Source organism: Chinchilla lanigera, unplaced genomic scaffold (genome assembly GCF_000276665.1).
Source record: "Chinchilla lanigera isolate Chin_1 unplaced genomic scaffold, ChiLan1.0 scaffold00023, whole genome shotgun sequence".
Lineage (NCBI taxonomy): Eukaryota > Metazoa > Chordata > Mammalia > Rodentia > Chinchillidae > Chinchilla > Chinchilla lanigera.
This window is the reverse complement of record NW_004955424.1, coordinates 10,836,215-10,847,509: the sequence shown is the minus strand read 5'-3', so window position 1 is coordinate 10,847,509 and position 11,295 is coordinate 10,836,215. Positions and strand designations below refer to the sequence as shown.

At 42.5% G+C, this 11,295-nt stretch overlaps 1 protein-coding gene across 1 annotated transcript; it reads left to right on the top strand.

Moving 5' to 3' along the window:
• The first annotated feature begins 2,524 nt into the window (after positions 1-2,524).
• On the top strand, positions 2,525-7,871 carry Pole4 (polymerase (DNA-directed), epsilon 4, accessory subunit). Its single transcript, XM_005385473.2, has 4 exons — positions 2,525-2,794; positions 3,263-3,347; positions 3,828-3,869; positions 7,475-7,871. The coding sequence occupies exons 1-4, from the start codon at positions 2,588-2,590 to the stop codon at positions 7,486-7,488; spliced, it is 348 nt and encodes a 115-aa protein (XP_005385530.1). The 5' UTR covers positions 2,525-2,587; the 3' UTR covers positions 7,489-7,871.
• The last annotated feature ends 3,424 nt before the right edge of the window (positions 7,872-11,295 follow it).

The following is an 11,295-nucleotide window of genomic DNA, read 5'->3' as shown; positions in this document are numbered from 1 at the left end:
GGGAGACACTGGCTCTCAGCACAAGCTTGGGCCAAGTAAAATGGGGAAAAGCAAGATAAAAAACACCCTGGAGAAAGCAGAGTGGGCCATCATGAGGAAAGCCACGACAGTGGGATCCTTGGGGCATCCGCATCCTAACATGTTGTTCAAATCTCAGGTAAACCCAGGAGAACTTCTACATTTTGGTCCTGAGAGGCAGTGCTTGGATCCCACACCTCAGGTTGACTTTAGGTCTAGGCCATCCTATTGCAAACCTGCTTGAAGTTTTGTAAGAAGGGCTTTGGGAACTGTTCTGCCTGTGTCTAGAATCTCGTAATTAACAGGTTATGTCTACTTCACCAGTCAGCTTTGCCACGCCCTAACCTCCTGTCTCAGCTGGAGAGGTTGGAAGGAGCTCAACTGTGGAAAGCCTTGTAGACATCACTGAGTTTTTATCCTTTCATAGTGGAGGGTGAAAATAGCAGAAACCACTGCCTAAACCACTTTTTAAAATACTGAACTGATTAAGAGTAAACTTTTCCTCTGTACCTTTAGTCTTTTTTTTTCCTCTCAAATGTAGATTGAAGAAAACTCATGACATCAGCACTGGTTAAGTGTTCCGTGATTTATACCACTTCCTCTAAAGATTTTAATTGCTGGCCACGACTCTTACTTTGCACTGGTAGAATTTCTGTGCTAATCTAGTCCCACAGTTTTGGAACTGAATGATTTCAGATGTCATCTAATTGAACTGCATCTCTAAATAAATTTAAAGCATTTTAAACCATATACATGAGAGGCATGGTGGTGCACGCCTGTAATTCCAGCACTTGGGAGGCTGAGGCAGGAGGATCATTGTGAGTTCGAGGCCAGCCTGGGCTACAAAGTGAGCTCAAGGCCAGCCTGAACAGCATAGTGAGACCCTGTCTGAAAAATACTATATATATATATATGTACAGTTAATGCTTTAAAAATGAGTTCTTGTTAAAACTGATTTAGAATTTCTGCCTGTGTGATAATGGGGATTGAACCCAGGGTCTCAGCACTGAACTATGTCTGCAGCCCTTTTTACTTTTGAGACAGGGTCTATCTAAATTGCCCAGGCTAGCCTCAAATTTGAGATCCTTCTATTTCAGCCTGAGAGTAGGTGGGATTATAGGTGTGGGCCAACACGCCCCGCAGACTAGACCTTTTGTTGTATATATTAACTGTTCCTCTAGGCCAGAACTCCAGATCTGTCAGACTCCCATGGTGGTTGGGAGAGTAATTTCTTGGAGATCTTCCTATGGGTCTTGAGGTCAAACCTTTTTTTTTGGAAATAGTGTTTCCTTGAACTCACTATGTAGCACAGGCTGGCAATACATCACCATTCCTGGCAAAACTATTTCTTTTCTTTTCTTTTTTTTTTTTCCTTTTTGAAACAGGGTCTCACTATGCAATTCAGGCTGTCCTTCAATTCAGTTTGTAGCCAGTCCAAGCTGGCCTCGAACTCGCACAGATCCTCCTGCCTCAGCCTCCCGAGTGCTGGAATTACAAGCATGTGCCACCAGCCCTGGCAAAACTACTTTGTTAATACTAACAGGTTACTTGCTTTTTTATTCTCATATCAAAAAGATGGTGTGGTGTTCTGAGCTATGTGAAAAGGGACATTAACATACAGAAGAGCAGCTAGACAATCCAGTTGTCTTCCATTGTGTGGCACCAGACTTCTTACTACATTTTCTTTTAGTTTTGAAAAGTTACTTTTCATAAAAGTGCTACTTTGACATTTAATGTACTAGTGAATTTTAAAAATTTAATACTAATACAATAAATACTTATATAACCTATGGACACGAAAGGGTTCTTAAATTTCTGGGAATGTAAAAGAATCCACGATGCAATCCGTACTTAAACAAACGTGGACTCCTGGGGCCCGCCCCAAAGCTTCCTGCTTTCCAGCCTCCAGACCTTTCCCTTGGGCAGCGGTTTTCTCTGCCCAGACGGAAAAACTTTTTTATTTCTACCTGCCAAATTCCTACCCCTCTGACAAGAGCTTCCAAACTTCAATCTGGCCCATTCTCATCCCTGATAGGGAACATGCTGGCCTCCCTTTAACGCTGCACCTTTTCACAGCGTTGACTGGCTTTTTTTCTTTTTGAGACAGGGTCTCACTATGCAGTTCAGGCTGGCCTTGAGCTCACAATGATCCTTCTGCCTCAGCCTCCCGAGTGCTGGGATTATAGGCGTGCACCACCACGCCCGGCTCACAGCGTTGATTGAGACGAGAGCTGGATATGGGGATTTCCCGACCAGGCTGCGCCTCCCAGCACAACACGGCACAGCCACCGTCTTCCCGAAAAGAAGCAGTGCCTGGACCTAACTGGGCGGGTCGGCGTCGGAAGGGCAATCGGGAAAGGAGACGGAGAGAAGCGCAAGAAGCATCAGTGCATGCACACCGACCCAACACAAGCACCCACGCCCGCCGGGGCTTCCGGGCGCCACCCTTAACCCCGCGAGGGGTGGAGCCACGCGCCGCAGAGGGCGTGGCCACCAGCCCGCGGGAAAAGGGCCGTCGCCGCATGCGCGCGCTCAGTCGGCGGGCACGCGCAGCACGCTTAGGGCGCGGATGGCGGCGGCGGCTGGAAGCGGGACGCCCCGGGAGGAGGAGGGGCCCGGAGGGGAAGTAGCAGCCCCGCAACCCCAAGCCCCGACGAGCGGGCCCGGGGCTCGTCTCTCCAGGCTGCCTCTGGCGCGAGTGAAGGCCTTGGTGAAGGCGGACCCCGACGTGACGCTCGCGGGACAGGAGGCCATCTTCGTTCTGGCGCGAGCCGCGGTGCGGCGGGAGCGCGAGGGCTCTCGGGGAAGGGAGAGCGTGGCGCGCGCGGGGGGCGGGGCCTCCAGGGGGCGGGGCTTGCGGAGGCGCCGGAAGTGAGGGTGCTAGGGTCGCGTTTAGGGGCTGACAAAAAAGCTAAGGAGAGGAGCCTCACAGTGATGGTTGGGTGGGTTAATCACCGCCCTCCTTGCGAGGGCTGGTTAGTCTCTAGTTTGTCGCATGGCTCGCATGGTCACGTTGGAATGTAGTGAACGGACAGGATGGATTTACAAGTAACTGAGGATGGAGGTGTCATTCTGGCTTAATGGAGAGTGCAGGGCAGAACCACCTTCATGAAGTCCAGGGCAGCTTTGGCCCCAGAACCTCTCCGTGTGCCTGAATCCACTTCCTTTCCCCAGTTAAGACAGGAATGCTCACCCCTCAGTGGCCTAGAGCCCATTGTCATTCCTCTGCTTGTTTGCTTTACAGGAACTGTTCGTGGAGACCATTGCAAAAGATGCCTACTGCTGTGCTCAACAAGGAAAGAGAAAAACCCTCCAGAGGAGAGACTTGGGTAGAGTGTCACTGTGGTATCCGGGGGTAGACAAGGAGGCCGACTGGGCCAGGCTTACCTTTTGCAGGCTGAGGAGGCATCACTGTGAAAATTGAAGTTTGGTTTGTGATAACGTTTTTGTCTAGCTGGTAACCCGTGCACATGTGGAAACTTTGATGTACTATATCCCACACTCTCTACCATGTTGCCAAACTCTTCTCTGATACTCAGAACAAAGAGAACAATTGAGTTGAGGTGTAAGACCTCAATTGTAGGAGGGTTCCAGCTTTCCCTGTAATTGAATGGTTTGTCTGGGCTTTTCTTACCCCTGTAGAGCGACAACAAATATATAGGGGTTAGTGGTGGAGTGGGAATAGATGTGTAGACAGCGAGGAACATACTGATATAGCCCCATGCCTTTTATTGTGTGGATTACTGTGTTTGAGGGCTGATGTTCACATGACCAGTGTTAGTAAGGTTTGCCCTTACCTTGTGTTTCAGATAATGCAATAGAAGCTGTGGATGAATTTGCTTTTCTGGAAGGTGAGTTCCCTACGAGGGGGCAGTTATTTCCACTGGTCCTTTTCATGCTATGATGTGAGTTTGAAAATATGCCTGGTTCTTTCTTGTTTGTATAGGGATAATTCTCTTTGCCTCCTCTTGGGATAGAAAAAATTGACTTGCCTCATCTAGTGAGATTCAGTTTCTACCCTTGGGTAATTAGAACTTCTACTGGAAAATTGCCAACCATAAAAAAGTGGGAGGAAATACAAAAAACTGGTAGAGTTAGTTAGATTCAAAAGTTTGAATTCAAACTAGGTTTCTATCCCTAAGTATAAATCTTACCCCACCATCATAAAGTTAGAGGCCAGAAACAATTGTCAGCATTTAAAATGTCACCTTTTTTTTTTCTTTTTGTCAATAGCTCACATAAAGTGGTTATTTTGCTGTAGGAATATTATCCATTTGCTTATATCTGTTTGTTCTTAGAAATTTTGGGTTAAGTTGGGTTCTAACTGAATCTTGTTGAAATAACAAATATTTGAAACATTCCCTTAATTAACTACCTTCTGTCAGCTAGGTTTGCTGTTTAATTCCTAAATCTTACTCTTGAATATATATAAACTGATTGAGTAGCTTTTTTTTTTTTTTTTGTTCTTTTTGAGACAGGGTCTCACCATGCAGTTCAGGCTGGCCTTGAGCTCACTTTGTAGCCCAGGCTGGTTTCCAACTCGCGATGATCCTCCTGCCTCAGCCTCCCGAGGGCCGGGATTACAGGTGTGCGCCACCATGCCCAGCTCTTGAGTAGCTTTTGAAAGCCTTGTGCCCTCAGTTCATTCTCACCTTCACCCTAAGGGGGTGTTTTCATTATCTCCTTTAAGCATCATGACCATCCTAAGTCTCTTCTTCATTTATTTCATTCTTTTTACTGCTCTATTCTGTGTCTGTCAACCTAGGCAGGTGGCACTTTTGAGATACTCTTCTGAGTGTCTTTTAAGATACATTCCCATGGTAGGCTCCAAGCCTAGATTATTGAGAATTCTCTTACTTGTAGATCTTTGTTAAGCATCTTAGTTTCTACTAATTTTTCTTAAACATAACTTCTGTTATTGTCCCTTTGTTTTATAGCCAAGGGTGTAGTCAGCGTTGACAGTGTTCTTTGTGTGCTTGAAGAAGTGCATTCTGTAGTTATTGGGTACACTGTCACATTTCATTGTTATGTTGTTCATATTTTTGTGTTACTGAATTTCTTTTGTCTTCCTTTTTTTATCAGTTACGAGAACAGTATGTTAAAAGTATCCCACTGTGACTGAAGATTACTTTGATTTACATTTCTGAGTCTATTTTTCATTATAGAAGACCATGTGATTAGGTGTATACAAATTTATATATTGTTCATAATTGAGTGCTTAATATTTATAAATTGACTATGAGTTTCACTTTGATGGATAGAGATGCAGATTTCTTTTTGTGTCGTTGGCTTGGGCTCTTAAAACTGGTCTGACATCCTTCATATGCCTTGGAAATTCTTTACCAGTATCTCTTCAGAGATTGGCTCTACTTTGTTCTTGCATTCTCCTTTCTCTCTGATTCCTATTAAACGTATATGAAGATTCAAACCAAATTTTGCTTCTCTTTGATTTTCTGACACTTAGTTTAATTCTGTCTTTAGTTCTTTCATCTCCTTTAAACTTTAAAAATTTGTTTTAGTTTCAGTTTTTGTGTTTTTTGATACTGAGAGTTTTATTCGGTTCTTTAAAAATCTGTTTTATTACTTTTTTTGTATTTTCTACAGATCCTTTGAAGCTTGTCTTCTATTTCTTTAAACGTTAAACACAATTGTTTTTAGTCTGTGTCCAGTGTAATATCCAATCTAATATCCATAGCCTTTTGAAGCATTTGTAGTCTGTCCAGTCCAATATCCAATCTTTTGAATTTGTCTTTTTTGTCTGTTGTTTCTCTTTGTACTGTCTTTGTACACTGGTCATTACATTTGAAAAAAATTATCTGTTAGCTAATTTGAGGCTTGTGTAGTGATGACTTTCACCAGAGAAGATTTTGTTTATTCCTGCAAGGCTCCTAGGGGCATTATCAATCTCCTTAATCAGGATATGAGACCTGAAGGTTTCTGGACTATCATGGTGATACACACCCAGAGTGCAGGTCAGTGAGATAATTTTGGTTCAGCCTCACTCTGAGGGTGTAACCTTTTGTAACTCCAGCATAAAAAGGGGGGTTATGGGACCTCCCCACTAGGGCAGAGTCTGATGGTTCCCTCAGCTTGCCAGAGTCACATGACACTTTCTCAGTGCTCTCTTTCAGATGGGCAGATGCCCTCAGGGCAAAAGGGAGCTTTAGAGGCTGGGCTTATTTTGTGTTTATGGCATCCCTGGCCTTTAGATTTGTCTGTTCTTATTACTTGTTCAATAACTGAAAGATTTTCCTTCCTCGTTTGTTTCTTCCTACTTAGCTTTATCATTTGATCTCAGTGGGAACTTGCCATTATTGAATGTGGATGCAATTTTATTTTAAATAAATTAGAAATGTTTCTGTTTTTGCTTTTTCCTGAATTATGTTTTATTCTAGGACTTTTAAATCAATTTTGCTTTCTCCTTTTACTTGTGTAGGCCTTCTTCAAATACCCAGTGATTTTCATTCTGTTTAGAATGAGAGAGTAAGAAGGCTTTGTGGAAGCTGTGTCTGTGTGTCTGTGTGTGCGTATGTGTGTGTATGTGCGTGGTGCAGTAGTAGTGGTAGAGGTGGTTGTTCCCTGGCACCTTTAGTTTAGGGTGGATAGGAGTGGGACGTTATGTTGGAGCTCCCAAAGACCAGACGACGGAATGTTTTAGTGCCAGAGTGGTGTCGTGAGTGGCTTCTCTACTCTCCTAATGATTTACTTGCTCTTTAGAAGATGGCCCTGTGCTTTTATTTTTTCTTCCTTTAGGTTGTACACGGAGGAGGGTTGTGAGGAGAGTGTGGGGGCAGCTGTTTGCATACAGAAACGTGGGTCCTTAACCTGCTTTCATCTTACATCTCTTTGTGTCACTTCTGGTGACTGAGTCTTGTGGTTCTCCTTAGGCAGATGGGCTCCCTCCTGTCCTGCAGCCCTCTCTGTGTTCTTCCAGGCCCATTTTTCTTCCATTTTATTTATAAATCTGCTTCAGATTTTGGTAATACGATTTTTTTTTGAATCACTTACTTGCTAATGGCTCTCCTATTCTCTGTTGAAATTTACACCTTTGAAAAACCTATTTTCCTTATGAATGTAAATGTGGTTGGGATGGCGTACAACGTAGAAGCCCAATCTTAAACTGGAACTTTCTGAAAAGAATATAGCTTAGAGAGATTATTTTATTTATTTCATATCACTCACCCAAAGTATCGTCTCTGTGAATGCTTCTTACCTAAGACATTTCTCCTTAGCCCTTTTCCCACCTCTGATGCTAACTTGTAGATTGATACGCTTCATTTTCAACTGATTGCATTTAGTTATGTCCTGTTTTTCCACAGGTATTTTTTAGATCGCTGTTCCTCAGAATTAGAACTGCTGCCAGTTCAATGCCCCTTGTATTTTAACTTTCCCAATGTGTTACAGTAATCCAGCTGCTGAAATACCTTACTTTACACATTGCTCTTTGTATTTTTAGGTACTTTGGATTGATTGCTGAGCTCAGCAGTTTCGTGAGTCTTCTCTGCATCTTTCAGCTCAGCCCTCTCTGCAGGCCTCAGCTTTGAAGAAGAGTCTCTGTGCACATACATCCTCTTCCTGTTCTACCTTTCCCTGAGCTGGGATAAGCAGAGGTCTCCACTGACAGCTTTTCTCTACCAGGTCTTCCACCCGTGTGTGTCTTCCACATCGGGCCTGGATGCAGCTGCTGCTGCATAGGGCAGAAATTGTTCTGCATAGGCGGCTTAACGAATGGTGAGGACCAGAATAAAGGCCTCTGACCAACTTCATTCCAGTGTGTTTTATAGTCTCCTTTATGATCTCCAGATGATTTGATCTTTTTCTAGAGTCTAATAAATGTAGTCCTACACTGAAAAGCAGTTCAAGTTTTTTCTGACAGTTTTATTGAAACAATTCATACACCGTATAGTTCGCTGATTTAAAGTGAACATGTCAGTGGTTTGGTAGTGTATTTGTGGATATGTGCAGCTCTTACCACAGCGAATTTTTGGAACTTGTTATGAATGGAATCTCATAATGTGTAGTTTTTTGGGTCTGGCTTTTTTCACAATTTTTTTAAGGTTTATTCATGCTATAGCATGTGTAGATAACTCTTTAAAAATTGTGGTAAAAGACACATAGAATTACTGTTTCAGGCATTTTTAGGTATACAGCTTAGTGACATTAAGTATATTCATACTGCTATACAAGCATCACCGTCATCTGTCTCCAGATTTTTAAATCTTCCCGAACTCAAACTCCGTTCTGCTTACATAGTAATTCCTTTTTGCTTGTCCCCTAGGCCCAGGCTAAATTCTGATTTTAGGTGTGGGTGGTGCAGGAAGAAGGCAGAGTTCTTAGGAAGCGATGGTTAAGAAGAGCATAAGAGGTTTTGAGCAGTGGTTGTGAAGAATGTTTGGGTTGTGGACCACTTTGGAGACGCAGCATCCACAGGAGTTTTTGCACAGGTGCTCAGTCCTGTAACATTTAAAAATAAACTTCATTTGAAAATAGGGCTGAGGACCGGGGATACAGCTCAGTGGGACAGCGCCTGTCTGGCAAGCATAAGGTCCTGAGTTCGATTCTTGATACCAGAAAAAAAAGTGCTAAATCTACAGGAAAGTTGTAAAGACTCCTTATGTCTTACCTAGTTTCCCCATTGCTAGCATCCAAACCGTTGTCAAGTACATTTGTCAAGACTCAGGGGCATTTATAGGTTACTATTAACTAAACTTCAGACTTTGAATTTCAGTAATTTCCCTACTAATATCTTTTTTTTCCTGTTCCATGATCTAATCTAGGACACTACATTGTATTTATTTGTCATGTGTCAGTCTCCTCTGGTTTGTAACAGTTTGTGTTTCTCCTCATTTTTGAATTACCTTGATAGCCTTGACTAATACTGGCTAAGTTATCTCGTTCAATGTTCCCCAGCCTGGATTTGTTTTTCTTGTGATTAGTCTCATAACTTTGCATATAAATTTGGGTGTTACATAGGCCCAGGAAGTAAAAGGGCATGAGGGCTTTTTGTCAGAATTACAGGTTGCAGCTGATCAACCTATAACAGGCGATGGCCTGTATAGTGGGATGTCGAATAAATGTGTTGTTAGCAGGATTTTTTTCATACACCAAAATGACCACAGTTAATGGTATACTGCATTTTCTAAAAGAGTGTTACTGTCATTGATACTTCAGAACGTCTACATGATTAAAAACAGTGTTAATTGTCAATTTAAAAAAGTACATCAGTGCTAAATTCTATAAAGATAAGTATTTTAATTTTTGTTTCACTTCTGTTTCTGTACTAGGTCATTGTGTAAAATGCATGTGTTAGGCAGTTTGGGTTCCCATGGCTCTCACCTCCCCCAGTGTAACGTCTATAAAAAAAGACATGGATATAAGCACAGTGACTAGTGAACTCTAAGATAGATTATACTGGATCTTCTGGGAAGGCTCCAAGTAATCACATCATCGTTCCTTGAAAGCAGAGTGCTCTCCTGGGTAGAAAGGGATGTCAAATCCCAATGTGAAAAGGCTGTGACCTGCTGTTACTGGCTCTGAAGATGCCGGGAGCTGGGAGCTTGGGAGCTAAGACGAGCTGCTGGTACAGCCCAGAATGGCGACGGCGTGTATAGAAACAGTCTCAGTCTCACGACTGTACGGAACTGAGCTCTGCTAGTCACCTCTATGGTCTTGGAAATGGATTTTTCCCTGGAGTGTCAGATGAAAAGAGCCCAGACCAGCTGACATCTTCATTTTGGCCTCCTGAGACCCTCAGAAGAGAAGAGTGATACTGTGCCAGACCTCTGACCTGTGGAACTATGAGGCAGTAAATGAGTATTAAGCCGCTAAACTTGTAATTTATTATGTCAGGAATAGAAAACTGCTAGGACATATTTCTTACTTAGAGTCAAGGTTAAAAATTGGAAACTCCTTGATAGGGGTCAGTAGGCTTCAGGCCTGCTACTCTGATTACTTCAGATGATGGGTGAATCACTTGTCCTTCCTGAGATTTCTTTTGTGAGTTGAATGGGTTATCCTAAAGTTTCTCCCATATGACATCTACAGACTTTTTTTTCAGCAAAATGTATCCCTTTAGTGTGTAGCTCTATGAGTTTTAATAAACAGTATGCAGTCATTTTTACAATCAAGATGTATGATGTGTAGTCAAAAATTTGGTGAATGTCTAAATTTTAAAATTATTACAATAAAAGATACATTGCTGTTAATCTCTTTCAAAACACTCCTCACTTTAAAAACGCATTCCATCATTTTTGCCGCTTCTTGAAGCAATGCTGGAAGTCCCCATTTGTGAGTGTTTTGAGTTGTGCTATTGTGACTGTCTCAATGTCCCAAATCAATCAAAAACCTTTACCTTTCATGGTCATTTTTTACTTTGGGGAAGAGTCAGAAATTCCCTGGTGCCAGACCAGGTGAGTCAGGTAGGTAAGGAAATGCCATAGTTCTTTTGTTTGACAGATTTTTGTTTGTTTGTTTGTTTTTTGTTTTTCTTCCGGTACCAGGAATTGAACTCATGACTTTGCGCTTGCCAGGCAGGCACTTTACTGCTGAGCTAAATCCCCAGCCCCTGTTTGACAGATTTGCTGTAAACATTTTGAGTATTCAGAACACTGAAGCAGGAATAAAAGGACATGAAAGAGGACTTCCAGAACTGCTTCAGAAAGTGGCAAGATAATGGGATAAGTGTGTTGAAGTGGGGGGAGTATTTTGAGGAGGCTTAATGGCAGTGTGTCTTATTGTAGTAAAAATTTTTAAGAGTGGGAAGAATTTATTGAGAGAAAGTTTCTGTCTTAAGAGAGGCAGAAGAGGGCCTGGAAAGTGGGTTGCCTATGTAGTAAATTTTTAAATATTCACCATGGGTTTTGGTCACACTGTAGTTTCTCTTATATGAGAGGCACAAAATATAAACAAAGAGCAAAATAAAAGGTAGATAATAGGAAGTAGGGAGGTAGATCTCAAATGGAAAAGGGGTCAAGAGAGGGAGGGAGAGGAGAGGATGAGAAAAGGAATTAAGATGAGTTACGTACATGAACCAACCTCTCACAAAGAATATAAACATCTACAAATGTGCTAATAAAAAAAAAAATGCCTGTTTTTTTTGGTCTTTTTTTTTGTTTTGAGACAGGTTCTCACCATGCAGTTCAGGCTGGTCTTGAACTTAATTTGTAGCCAGGCTGGCCTCAAACTTGCAATGATCCTCCTACCTCAGCCTCCCAAGTGGTGGGATTACAGGCGTGTGCCACCCCGTCCACCTCCAAAAGAATGCTTAATCATGACAAA